General features: G+C 42.5%; 1 protein-coding gene across 1 annotated transcript; it reads left to right on the forward strand.

The window, feature by feature from the left end:
* Window positions 1-4637: 4637 nt before the first annotated feature.
* Window positions 4638-12438, forward strand: LOC110760811 (uncharacterized). Its single transcript, XM_088248614.1, has 4 exons — window positions 4638-4913; window positions 5030-5104; window positions 5182-5253; window positions 12220-12438. Exons 1-4 carry the CDS (start codon window positions 4638-4640, stop codon window positions 12436-12438), a joined length of 642 nt encoding a protein of 213 aa, XP_088104740.1.
* The last annotated feature ends 2514 nt before the right edge of the window (window positions 12439-14952 follow it).

The raw sequence follows: 14952 nt of genomic DNA on the forward strand, positions 1-14952 counted from the left end.
GTTCCTTCACCAGCAACATTAGAAGGAACTCCATTGGCACTAGTGATGTAAGGATGACGAGACTTAGAAGATAATGTGGAAAACATAGTAGAGTCAAAAGTCATATGATCAGTGGCACCTGTGTCAATTATCCATGTAGTGGGTCGTGTACCTGATTCGGAGTTGGAGAGTAGGGTGGAAGATGGAGAAGCGATCTTGGTGGAGTTGATTGAGTCGTTGGTGTCACCCATGAGGTAAATATATAAAGAGATGTAGAGGAAGAAATAGCTTAAAACTTCAGCAAACAAGAGCACAAATAAGGCTTGTGATCAAGATCAATTTTGAGGCAAGGCAAAGTATGAGATAGGAACAATATAACAGCAAATTATGGGCAAGGATAGGTAGAGATTAGGCAGGAACAAGGTTATACAGAGGCAACCAAAATCGATTGCTCTGATACCATGCCAAATATAGTGTAATTGTTGAAGTAGGGAATGTGAAATAAGATAGGTTTGCAGAGAATACAATTCAGTATTTTCTCATTGCACATATTGGATATATATCTACAAGTATAGGCATAGCTAGATAGCCATCCGTTGGTTACAACCCCAATTCATTTACAATAAATTACAATCTCCAAAGCATGAATTATGTCTCAATGTTTCCAGCTTGTTGTGTTCCCCTTGTGTTCCCCTAAAACATGGAAATGAGTTTCTAGGTGGTAGACAAGCTTTTCCATGTTTCCAGCTTTGTCTATTGTCAACATTCCCTTCTGTATAAACTTTGGGTTCTTTTCTTTCTTATGCAGCTTATTTAGTGGGAAGTATGTTCACAGTTTACACTTTAAATTAAATAAATGTTTCTTCATGTTGATACATTAGGTGACCTAATAAGAGAAGAAAATCATTGCAGTTTTGCTTTTGAACAATTGATTCACAACGTCCAGAACAGCAACATAATTAGCTAATTCAAAGTAATGTCATTGTTGAGAGTACTTGTCCGACATTGAAAAGTTAAAGGGACCTAGCCAATTGGTTTTGGGGTGGAACCTCAACTTTGTTCATGGTATTAGAGGAAGGCTTCATGTGTTGGGCCCAACGGCCACACGTGCTCCCACGCCACCAAATATGTGTTGTCCGCGTGTTAGGCTTGAAAGTTCGCCACACGTGCGAATGCGTGTTGAGAGTACTTGTCCCACATTGAAAAGTTAAGGGACCTAGCCTGGGTTTATAAGGAGTTAGGCTACTGCCCCCATTGCCAATTGGTTTTGGGGTGGTACCTCAAATTTCTTCAGTCATGACACAGGGTAGTTCATGTAATAGCAATATAACTACAGGTTCCTCCGTACTTAGCTTACAGTGATCACAACTGAGAGGTTTGCAAATCAAAGATGGAGGCTCCAGCCCAGCATGTTCTGCCACATCTGAACTACGAGTTCAAGAAGTCCAGCTTGCAAAACTTCGGTATAGGAGCAATGCCATTACATCATGATATCAACCTTGAATGTATTTTGAGAGAAGGGTTCCATCAGTTGAGGAAATCCTTCATTGGATCATCATCATGAACTTTCTTCATCCTATAAGCCTCCATATCCTCGGCAGTAACCTCATTATTCCATCTAACATTGTATTTGCGCTTTCTTTCATCTCTCTCTTCTATTTTTCTTTCTTCCTCTCTTCTCTTTATAACTATTCCTCGTTCTTTAAAATTGACCTGCCTCCTGCGTAAGTCATGTATAATTATGGGTCTACCAAATTATGGAAGAGGCAAGAATAAGAATAATAGAGCAAATGCCGATTAAGATCGATATCCATAATAAATTCACACCCTCGACACGTTGTTTGTCCAAAGGAACGATAACATGGATGTGGTGGCAAGCCTTGTTGAGGGCAGCGAAAAGTGAAAAGGCACACACTTTGTCGTGGATAAATCCTTAGATACAATCACATTTTCAAGTATTCGAGGGAAGGCTGCTCACCTTAAGCTAAATATTATTGAGGCGGAAGATTGGGAGGAGAAAAAGTAATATTTTTTGTTCAGAAATTTTATTCCGAGTCATCAAAAAAGACTTTGATTAAGAGTCGCCTTATATCGACTTCAACGTGGATGGAAAATATTTCTCTGGAGGACTTCCACGGTTTGGGGGACTTGGAATAGCATTTCTCTTCCTTTCCTTTCTTTTTTTTTTGAGTATTTATAATTTCCATTTACCTTGGTCATGGAAGTGTCAAATTTTCTAGGTTAACGGGCCGAGGGCCCACTCCAACAACACTGATACTGTCCCCACTTTACCACCTGCACAATCCTCAGGTGTGGGGCTGGAGCTGAAGCGGACAAAATCTCATAAGACGGTTCAATTTCCTCCTCCTGATTTTGACAGCATGGAGAAAATTGATCGTTTTCCTCTGGTGACCGGTCGCAGGATTTTGGGGACCGGTCGGTTTGAAACAGCTTCTCTGACTACCAGTCGCTTTCCACTGGCGACTGGAAGTTTTGAAGCAGATTCTCCGTGTTCGAAGAACTAAGAGGGGGGGGGGGGGGGGCGATCGCTTTCCACTAGCGACCGACATTTGATTTAGGAATTTGATTTGATGAATTTGATGTAGGAATTGGATTTGGATTTGGATTCAGGTTGGAAGGTTGGGATTCAAATTCGGATTCGAATTCGGATTCGGATTCAGGTTGGAAGGTTGGGATTCGGATTTGGATTCGGATTCGGATTTGGATACGATATCCATGGCAGCGGAAGGATTTAAGAATAAGATAAAAAAGATGTGTTTTAGGGTTTCGGGATTCAGGATTCAGGATTCAGGATTCAGAGTTTCAGGATTCAGGGTTTCGGGATTCAGGATTCAGGATTCAGGGATTCAGGATTCAGGATTCAGGGTTTCAGGATTCAGGGTTTCGGGATTCAGGATTCAGGATTCAGGATTCAGGATTCAGGATTCAGATTTCAGAGTTTCAGGATTCCTTGTTTCGGGATTCAGGATTCAGGATTCAGGGATTCAGGATACAAGGATACGGGTTCGTGTTTCAAGGAATTCGATACGAGGGATTCGGGTTTAGATCTGAATCTGAAACAAGGAATTTGATTTAGGATACGAGGATACGATACGAGGATATGAGGAATGCGATACGATGATACGAGGATTTAGAGAACACAGAAACCCTGTGAACACGGCTAAAGGACATAGAAATCCTGTGAACACGGCTAAGGACATAGAAACTTCTCTTCAATTCTCTTCTCCCCCTGAAGAGAAGGGTATGTCGGAGTCAAGAAAGAGGCAAAATCTCCATGATAAAGAGAAACAGATCTGTTTTCACTCCCCTTCCCCCCCTTGAAGAGGAGGGGAGGAGAAATTTTGATATGAGAACTTAGAGACAACCGAGGATCGATTGCTCTGATACCATGCTAAAATATGAATATGGTTTTGAATATGTTAGGTTCTTATTTTATTCTTCTCCATAAGGAGGTATATATAAGAGTTTACATGAGTGCTTTACAAGGAATTAGATCCAGTAAAGAATTAGGAAAGTATCTCCTAATTATACAATGATTTGACAACTATATAAAATAGGAAAGTAAATCCCTTAATTAACCAAGGAAATAAATCTATAAAATAGGAAAGTAAATCCCTTAATTAATCAAGGAAATAAATCTCCTTGATTAATTAGGAGACTCACTTCAACAGGAAGATCATTATGATTAATTTTGTATTTGTTATTTATTGAGTAAGCATGAAAGCTCTTCTGATTTTGAGGAACAAAACACGGGGGAGGACTCCAAAGGCAACTGCAACAGAGGTAGCAGCAACATCAACGATGAGTAATTTAATTACTAGAGTTTGTTATGTAATTTGAAGTATTCAGACAACATTCTCACTACTTTATTTTCGCTGTGAAATTTGAAGTATTAGGACATATCCGCCTTTGTTTTATTTTCGGCATAATAATGTGTAGTCGAAATTTTTGGGATGTTGCTCATATGTTTGGCCACATATGCAGTTTCGGTAACAAATAGTAATGTGCACTCAGGGAGAAATGAAGGAAGAAAAAATAGTGATAGGTGAGTGGATTAATTAATGTCATATTTGTGTAAGAGAATTAAATGGGGAAAAAAAAAGAGTTTTGTGGTTATTAAATTTCTTTCGACTTCATTAACCACATGGAGGGTTTAAATTTCCCTAGACTTCTCTACCTATAGTAGCCTAGAGGCTAACATTCCCCTAATAACTATTGAAAAAGCTGCAACACGACTGCTCCATGTTCATATGAATGGCTACAACAATACACGACTACAACATGACGCCTCCATGTGCCTATATGAAAGATTGCGACACACGGCTAATTTAATTACTAGAGTCTGTTATGTAATCTGAAGTATATGGACACCATTCTCTCTATTTTATTTTCGGTGTGTAATTTTAAGTGTTTAGACCTATCCCTCTTTATTTTATTTTCGGTGTAATAAAGTAAAGTCAGAATTTTTGGGATGTTGCTCATATGCATGGCCACATATGCAGCTTCAATAACAAATAGTAATGTGCACTCGAGGAGAAACGAAGGAAGAGTTTTTGGCTGAAATTCTACATATTTTAGTTCATTTTACTACTTATTGATCATGGTACTAAAACATATAGGAAAAGGCCAAAGGGAATATGATACTTCCAATTGAAGAACAAGGTATCAAAACATATAGGAAAAGGCCAAAGTGCTATGATGTTGTTGTTAGGCGATCTTTACGTATCCAAGATCGTATTGTGCCTACTGAAAATCAGAATATGGAGCATGTGATTGAAGATATAACTGATAGCGAAGGTGAAAGTGAAGATGAGCAGCCTGCTCATAACATGCATGGGTCATCCTCAAGGGAGAAAAGCATGGAAGAAAAATTTGACTATCTTGTACAACTATTGGAAACAATGAACTCAAAGGTAGTGCATTCCTCCAGGGAGATAATTAGCTTTTGTGTTTAGTCAGTTCTATCCAGTTGCATTACTTATTTGAAGCCTTTATTTTTATGTTCTTTTACTGTTGGTTGTGAAATCAGGCAAGGAATAAAAACTCTGACTTCTGTGAAAGCCCAGCTTCAGTGCACAAAAGCTTGTATGCAGATCCCCAAAAGGTTATTCTCATAAGCATATGTACTATCATGTTTTTTCATCTGTCTAATCTGCAAGGGTTATTTCCTTTTATTTGCAGATTGAGGCGTTGGCAAATGAAAACCATCAGCTTTCTTTGAAGTTGGAAGTTGCTCTTGCCAAACTTGAAGCAGTATGTCAATTATATTTGTGCATCCCTGCTTTCTTTTTATTTATCGAAGTGATAGGTGGGTGAATCAATTAATGCTCTATGTGTGTAAGAGGATAAAACAGGAAAAAAAAAAAGAGTTTTGTGGTTTTCAAGTATCTTTCGACTTCATTAATCACATGAAGGGTTTAAATTTCTTTCGACTTCATTAAGGTGTATCATTATAATTAATTTTATATATGTTATTTATTGAGTAAGCCAGAAAGCTCTTCTAATTATGTGGAAGAAGACATGAGGTAAGACTCAAAAGGCAGCAACAACGGAGATGGAAGAAAACATCAATGATGAGTAATTTAATTATTACAGTTTGTTATGTAATTTGAAGTATTCTGACCAAATTCTCTTTATTTTATTTTTGGTGTGTAATTTCAAGTATTCTAACTAGATTCTCTCTATTTTATCTTTGGTTTTTTTTTTTTTCCGGATGTGTAATAATGTGCACTCGAAATTTCTGGGATATTGCTCATGTGTTTGGCCACATATGCAGCTTCAGTAACAAATAGTAATGTGCACTGGGGAGAAATAAAGGAAGAGAAATGAGTGATGGGTGGGTGGATTAATTAAAGCCATATATGTGTAACAGGATAAAACGGGGAAAAAAAATGAGTTTTGTGGTTTTTAAATTTCTTTGGAGAGTTTAAATTTCCTTCGACTATTCTACGTACAATCTCCTAGTGGCTAGTATTCCCCTAATAAGTATTGAAAGGCTGCAACATAACTTCTCCATGTACATAGATGAAAGGTTGTACCACACGACTACAATACAACCTTGTGCCTATATAAAAGGTCAACACACGGCTACAACAAGACCCCTTCCGTGTGCAGAGATGAAAGAAAAGACATAGGTGTGGGCATTGATAAAAGGCTTAGATTAATTTACTTTTCCCACCTACTTGCGTAAAGGCCCCAAAGCGAAACTTCAAATTTGAAATTTCACGATACTTGTACGAAAATTTACTACCCAAGGTCAGTACTTCTGCTCTCCAATGTCCTCCATCACCAAGAAAAGCAATGTCATGATGAAGGGAGAGCACATGCAATAGCAACCCCTTGCCGAATCACTCCCCTCTCAAGCCCATAATTATACCTACCCCTCTACATCTACCTCCCCCACTTTCTCCTCCTCCTCCTCCTATTTATTTACATCCTCTTCCTTCCCCCTTCACTCACATCCGTAGTTAACCTCCATACTTCATTTAGATCATAATCTACACCTCTTCATGGCAACAATCTTGGGTCTACCTAACTCTAAAAGAGGCAAGAACCAAAATAAGAGAGCAAATGCTGATAAAGATCGGGCTCTAGAACAATTCACATGCTTGACACATTGTTTGTCGAAACGGACGATGACATGGATGTGGTGGCAAGCCTTATCGAGGATAGCGAAAGGTTAAAAGGCACACACATTGTCGTGGATAAATCCTTAGACACAACCACATTTCAAGTATATTCAACGCAAGGCCGCTCGCTTTAAGCTAAAAATCATTGACGCAAGGCCGCTCACATAGATTAAATGGTGAGCTTAAAGGCATAACCATACCCACCTACTAGTATAAAAGGCCCCAAGCCAAAACTTAAATTTGAAATTTCACTCTACTCGTAAGAAAATCTAGCCCTCTTTTGTGCCTGGCCAAGGTCAGTACCTCTGCTCTCCGATGTCCTCCATAACTAAGAATAGCAATGTCATGATGAAGATAGAGCACATGCAAGAGTAATCCCTACCCCTTTCACTCCCCTCCCAAGCCTAAAATTAAACCCACCGATCTACCATTTACCTCCCTCATTTCCTCTTCCTTATTTATTTACATCTTCTTCATTCCCCTTTCACTCCCATCCTAAGTTAACCCCAGACCTCATTTACATCATCATATACACCACTTCACGGCTATTCCTCGTTCTTTAAAATTGATCTGCGTCCTGTGTATGGCTTGGACAACCTTGGGTCTACCTAACTCTAGAAGAGGTAATAATTAGAATAAGAGAGCAAATGCTCATACAGATGGGGTTCTAGAACCTCTACCTCCCCCACTTCCTCCCCATCCTCTTATTTATTTACATAATCTTTCTTCCACTTTCCCCATCCTCAAGAAAACACAAGTGTTGCCTTTTCCTTTTGTGACTTACCTTTTGTGTGGTAGTGCGCATCAAGTGTTGTGACTTGCCTCACTCTCTCTCTCTCTGGGAAAATTTGGTAACAATCAAATAACATGGAAAATAATAAGGATATAGATGGCAACGGTTCGGGTAGGGGCCGGGTATGACAATACCATCCCCGCCTCCGTCCCTGAACCCATCTCCATTTAATAGGTTTCGGGAAATCCCCATCCCCGTCCCCATCGAGGGACTATCCCCCATACCCGCCCCGAATTTCCAATTTTTTTTGCATAAAAAATATTTGTCATACATTTTAACATTAAGTTTCATATTAAATTATTATTCAACACATCCAAATTAACTATAAAGTTCAACTCAACTATTCAAAATCACATCAATATGAAATTCCAGAAAAGATAAGGAAGAATTACGAGAGGGAGGTTCACTTAGGGTTAAACATAAATATTATAATTATTTATTTATTTATTTAAATATAAACATATATATTTTTGGGCCGGGTTCGGGGATGGGGACACCAATACCATCCCCTCCCCATATCCGTTTAGAATTTTTCAAGTTCGGGGATCCTCATACCCGATACCTATTTGGCCTCGAAACCTCCCTCAGTTAGGGTTGGGAACCCGACGGGGACCCGCCCCCGCGGGAATTTTTGCCATCCCCAGATATAGTTAATGGATTTGTTTTGTTTTGGGCTTAGTCGTATGTGACAGGACCCGACCCAAATTTCACTTTGGAACCTAGCCGAACCCTGTGCTTGTCCGACACCTGGTGGGTGCCTACACAAATGACCAAATTGCCCTTCTAACTAAAAATCAAATTTACTTCAAGTTAGACTTCTGCCGAAAATTCAGCAGAGTCTCCCCTGTAAATTGCTCATTTCCCAAAATCTTCCACCTGTCAAACAAGCATTTATATATCCCAATCATTCAGCATACACAAAAACAGAATTCATGCAATCAAACATGTCACATACCAAAGTCCAAAAATACTGACACGATAACATTCATGAAAGGCTAAGTAGAAAAGGAGGTGTACAAATAAACTGGGTTGGTATAAACACCACAACCGCCACTTGATGCAAATAATATCATATTAGGCTCACAAGTGAGAATGATAATAAAGAATTCATAAACTTCCCTCAATTTTGAACTACTCAATTAATCACTAACAACCTCAACAAGATTTCGAGCATAAAAGAAAGGCCTCAGTTACAGTTGGAGCAGGATTTCTTTCAAGAAGAAATACCTCCACAGGTTCTTGACTGAAGTCCGCACGCTTCCTTGGTTGAAAGAGAACTCCGGATTACGTTCCCGAAATCGAACGATGGAAAAGGGGTGAGTACCTGCAAAAGTCACTCTGACGCTCAAGTCAGTGTTTGTGCAACGTACTCTTAGTGTTCGGTTCAATTTAACGTACCTTTGCTGGAGGTCTAGCTGGGTTTTTATAGCACTCCGAGGTCGTGGGTTTAGCCCCACTTCCCTAGCTTTGCGCATCCCTTCCTCCACTTCATGGTAATGGGATCAGACGAGCAATTTGTGTCTCCCTTGTTCCGCACTCCTCTAATGGGTGGGAAGTTTGCTCATCCCACGTCCTTTAGTTGTGGCATATGGGTTAGGCCATGATACGTTAGATTTGGTCTCCACAGTGCCCCCCTTTTTTCCTCTCTACACGCTTCGCGGGTGGAGAGGGAAAAATGATCTAAGTAGTATTTTGGAACGTGGTTTCTTCGGATTGGGCGCATGCTGCCGTGGTGGGCTCATGGCTGAGCCCGAAAATGAGCCATACCTTTCCTTTCTTGGGCTTGCTAGTCATATCCAAAAATGTGATTCCTACTCATGCGTGTTGCTTCCACATCTTGCATGTGAAATATCTAAATATGAATTTTCATGCATGTTGCAAACTATTCAAGCGTCAACAACTGTGGACTGTCATATTCCCATGTGGAGTATCCAAATGCGGATAGCCAATCCCATGCGCAAGTGGACCCTTCTCTTTATTATGGATTTCTACACCTTTGCCGATCCGGTGGGCCCCTACACATTTTCCTCTTTGCCAACCGACCCCAGTTGGTGTGCGCTTGGCTTTGAGCTTTTGCCGATCCGATGGGCCTCTGATCCTTGCTTTCTCCTTGCTAACTGACCCCATCCCTTAGGGTGCGCTTGGTTTTGAGCTTTTGCCAATCCGGTGGGCCCCATATCTCTTGGTTTCTCTCTCCTGGCCGATCCCATCCCTTCTTGGTTTTGAGCTTTTGCCAATCCCATGGGCCCCATGCTCCACGCTTTCTCTTTCTTAGTTGATACCAACAACAGTTTGGGATGCGCTTGGTTTTGAGCCTTTGCTAATCCAATGGGTCCCATATCTCTTGGTTTCTCTCTCTTGGCCGATCCCATTTGAGCTTGTGCCAATCCCATGGGCCCCATGCTCCATGCTTTCTCCTTCCTAGCCAATCCCAACAACAGTTTGGGATGCGCTTGGTTTTGAGCCTTGGCTAATCCAATGGGTCCCATACCTCTTGGTTTCTCTCTCCTGGCCGATCCAATCCCCACTTGGGTTTGGCCTGTTGCCAATCCGGTGGATCCCATATTCTCTCTCCTGGCCGATCCCATCCCTACTTGGGTGTGGCCTTTGCCAGTCCGGTGGATCCCATATTCTCTCTCCTGGCCGATCCCATCCCCACTTGGGTTTGGCCTGTTGCCAATCCGGTGGGTCCCATATTCTCTCTCCTGGCCGATCCCATCCCCACTTGGGTGTGGCCTTTTGCCAATCCAGTGGGTCCCATATTCTCTCTCTTGGCCAATCCCATCCCCACTTGGGTGTGGCCTTTTGCCAATCTGGTGGATCCCATCCCCACTTGGGTTTGGGCTTTTGCCAATTCGGTGGGTCCCATGCTTCTTGGTTGTCCTTCTGGACCCGTGTGCCTACGGTCTCTCTGCCAATCCAAGGTGTTCACGACTTTTTTTTTTTTTTTTTGCTTCAGTTGTTCATGCTCTAGTCTTTGCGTGAAGGAGTGAACAAGCTTAGCTTCGTAGGTGTACCTTGCACTACTTATTGCCTACACCTGCTGAGTGCATGCATCTTTCTACCAGGGGAATGCATGCGTTGGGTAGAAATAATTTCGAGTTGTCATATCATACCAGGCTTTGTTGTCAGGGCCTGAGGCAAATATCTTAGCCGGCCACATCCAACCTTTTGCTTTTGACAAAATTTTTCCCGTGACTTATGTGAATTACTTTTCCAATCTTCGCCCCTGCTATAAAAGTTCGGTTGATGGAGGTACATTCGCTCGCAAAACCATTTGCTCTTGTTCCTCACATATAAGCTCTAGGCGCAAAAGGAGAGGAAAGTGTTCTGTGCATTTGAGAACTTCGCCAAAGGGTTCTTGTTCTTGCCACCACCCAGTAAGTACTACTTTCATCTTTGCTATTTTTCATGTGGAGCCACGAGATTTGGCCCAAGTTCGGTGGTGTCCCACCAAACTATGAGATACTTAAGGCTCGCACCAAAGGATGTGTTCCCGACAATGTAGGGGTCAGTCCTCGTCCTCTGGGGTCGAATATGTACACTGGTGCCGGTATCCCTCGGTGTTCCTTAATTCTCTCGCCGACCCACTTAGAGCATGTTAGGTTCCCGCTCCATCCCCCTTTTCATATGCTCCTGTTCTTCTTGGACATTCACCCCATGCAACTAAACCCGAATTCTTACCTTCTCATATCTGGATTTCTAGCCTTCGGTTTGAAGTGGGGTGTGTCCCTTAGCTTTAAGGATTTCATTTACCTCTACGACTTGGCTTGTGTTAGGGGGAAAAGTCACTATTTCTTTTTTATGTCCGGGCCTGGTAAAAAGGTATTTACTTGTAAGCCCACTTCCGCCAAGTACTGGAAAAACCAACCTCTCTTAATCACTGGGGAGTGGGCGGCGCCTGAGATGTCTAACATGCCTATCCCGTCGGCATTTGGCCCAAAACCTGGTATACATATTTATGTCTTTGAAATATAGCGTGTTGTGTTTTTGAGGTCTAACTAACCTCTTCTTTTGGTAGAACTTCTTTCGGACAAAAGATACCTCATTTCTGAGGATCGAATTGCTTGGTTGGAGGACAATTTGGCTAGTTGGGGGTGGGATATCACACGCTTCGTCGATCCTGCGACTTTTGTTCATCTCTCCACTGCTCGCCGTACGGCGACTTATTTGCCGTTCAGTTTGGCCGATTCGAACCTATGCGGAATAGACTTGTTCAAGGACATTTGTTCCGTCGACGATGAGCTTTGTTGTACCGAGGATTCAGCGTCTTTTATCCAGGCCATCTTTCAAAAAAGGGAGGCTGTGGGGACCAAATCTAACGTATCATGGCCTAACCCATATGCCACAACTAAAGGACGTGGGATGAGCAAACTTTCCCACCCATTAGAGGAGTGCGGAACAAGGGAGACACAAATTGCTCGTCTGATCCCATTACCATGAAGTGGAGGACGGGATGCGCAAAGCTAGGGAAGTGGGGCTAAACCCACGACCTCGGAGTGCTATAAAAACCCAGCTAGACCTCCAGCAAAGGTACGTGAAATTGAACTGAACACTAAGAGTACGTTGCACAAACACTGACTTGAGCGTCGGAGTGACTTTTGCAGGTACTCACCCACTTTCCATCGTTCGATTTCGGGAACGTAATCCGAAGTTCTCTTTCAACCAAGGAAGCGTGCGGACTTCAGTCAAGAACCTGTGGAGGTATTTCTTCTTGAAAGAAATCCTGCTCCAACAGTTGGTGCCGTCTGTGGGAATCTCGCAAAGTTGATCATAAATATGACTGAACCTGCACAGGGAACTCCAAACACCTCTATCCCAGGGAATGCGATGTCCACTCCTCAACCCGGAAGCACAAGGTCCAACGGCCAGGATGGGGAACCAAGCCTTGCTGTTATCCAGTTGAGGGAAATCATGAAAGAATTGCGCGAAACAAGAAAGGTAGCGGAGAAAGCTTTGGAGAAGGCGCAGAACACTGCTTGCCGTGAGGACTCAAAAGAGGGCAAGAGGAAGTAGAGACATGAGATCTCCGAGGGAGACTCCTCTAGCAGCACACACTTGAGCGTCCGTGACAGGGCCACGGTAGAAGATCAAGATAAAAATCCCGACCCGTATAAAATGGCGAAAAGGGCGAAGGACACTGATTTGCACAGTCAAATCGAGAAGATTATCAAAGGGTACAAGCCACAAACACCCGCTGAACTAGCTTTGGAGGCGGCGAAAAGAATCTGCAAATCGCCATTCATGGAAGACATCCTGAAATCCAAGAAGCCAATTAAGTTCACCCAACCCAACTTTAAGTTGTTCGAGGGCACGACTGATCCCATTGAACACATCTACCATTTCCAACAACAAATGGTGCTCGAAGGAGATGACGAGGCCCTGTTATGTAAGTTGTTCCCCTCAAGTTTGTAGGGATCGGCCCTGATTTGGTTTAGACAGCTGAAACCAAGGTCTATTGGCGTTTTCACCCAACTCTATGAAATGTTCATATCTCAATACATTTGCAATAAAAAAAAAAAAAAAAAAGATGTCACGATCCTATTCAGCACGAAGCAAAGTACCGAAGAAAGCCTTAAAGACTACTTGAGGCGTTTTACGGAGGAAATGTCCACTCTTGAGGAATATGATTTCGTGACGGGGTCATACCTGGAACAAAAATGCACAAGTCTTTAGTGAAGACCCCACCAGTGGATATGAGGGAAGTGATGGCCCGGGCAAATGGAATCATCAGACTAGAAGAAGAAGAGCTCACCCAATCAAAACGCACCACTTCCACCATTGTGACCCCAAAGCCTCTACCGAAGCAAAAGGTGGAGACAAAGCGATATTCCTCAAGACAAGAATTTAGCAATGGACCTAAGCATAGCCGACCCTTCACCAGGCTCACGGTGAGTTTAGCCAAACTTTTTCACGAGAACAAGGGCAAAGGTATATTCCGAACACCACTTGTGATCCGCGAATCCCCAGTAAAGCGCGACAAAAACAAAATGTGCGCCCATAATAACGACTTTGGACACACTACTGATGAGTGCCGAAGTCTCAGGTATCAAGTGGAGGGAATGTTATCCCAATACCGCGCCGAACCTTTATATCTATATATGGCTGTCACTGAGTTTTCATTTCTTTGTTGCTTTCATCTTTCTGTCATTTATGAATTTTCCCTAAATTGTCCATCGTTCGATGAACGCTTAATGGAACACATGTTTTCTTCACATTCAAAATGTTTTGGTCGAAGACCTTGTAAATAAGAAAATGCGTATACTAAATCCATGGGCACAGAAGGTGCTTGGCCAAAAGGCAAAAAAAAAAAAAAGTACGATTGAAGATCGCAATCAAGACGTGGATGAAGATCACGCATGAAGAAGCGATTGGAAATCGCGCATAAAGATTACAACATGATCAGGGACCATGACATGGTTAGAGATCAAGCAACATAAATAAGAGTGCGCATGTGACAAGGTCGAAGACCGCATGATTAAGCATAACAATAGCATTAGGCTTTTATGGCCATAACCATAAAAGGGAAAAACATGAAACGTTCATAGGAGGAAGGCCTCCGAATTATTCAAAGCTGGAAATTACATAAAACTACCGAGCCTACAGTGTGCGAACCCCTAAGTAGCCTGGGCCAGTCTGAAGGCAAGGGGAGACGATCCCAATCCACATAAGGGTAAACCATTTTGGCCTTGATGCGGAAGTGGTGGATACCCTGTCTAAATCCGTCACGTTTGCCGTCGGAGTGAGCGGCGGACACGGCGCGATCTGCATCAGCAAGATCACTTCGGAGGCGAGTCACTTGGGCACTGACACATGCCAGATCCTCCTTGAGTAAGTCACGTTCCATCAGCAGAATGTTATGGTCAAAGTGACAGGAGCAGCGAGGAACACGAGACGGACCAGCTTCATCCCGTGCCTTTGGGGTGCTCTTTCTCACAGTAGCCTTTCCTCCACCTCTAGTATCACCGGATCGGGACCTAGACCCACGGAACGAGTCGAGAACCTCCGTGTAATCTGAAACATCCGCTAGGGAGTCGGCAGAGGAATCTTGAGAGCATATCTCAATGATCCCATTAGGGCTCTTGGAATCTCGCTTAGGGGATTCCCTCCGTGACAGAGACAAAGTCCTCCTCCTCGGGGAGTCTTCCTTCTTTGGAACATCTGCGTAAAGACGGAAGTGGAGCTTTAGCTTGCGTCTATGAGCCATGAATGGGATCTCATGTCTCTGTCAGAGACATAAGGGACGCCTGATAAGGAGACGATAGGATATCCAATCCCTTGCTTTTTGAATTTGAAAATGACGATACACCCTGGGAGGATCTTGGCCAGGTTTGAAAAACCATCACGCTAAGCCTCAGGTACTTACGTTAGGATTAAAATTCAAATCAAGTGGATAATTCATAGCGCTTGATAAAGCGAGTCTGGAATTCTGGGGACGTGACCCAGAATAATTAAGTACATCAAAACAAAGACAGAACCGAAAAGAGAATACAACAAGTAGTGAATGAAACAAGGCAATCTAGGGCGTGT

The sequence above is a fragment of the Prunus avium genome, chromosome 2 (assembly GCF_965620075.1).
Source record: "Prunus avium chromosome 2, drPruAviu1.hap1.1, whole genome shotgun sequence".
In the NCBI taxonomy this organism is placed as follows: domain Eukaryota; kingdom Viridiplantae; phylum Streptophyta; class Magnoliopsida; order Rosales; family Rosaceae; genus Prunus; species Prunus avium.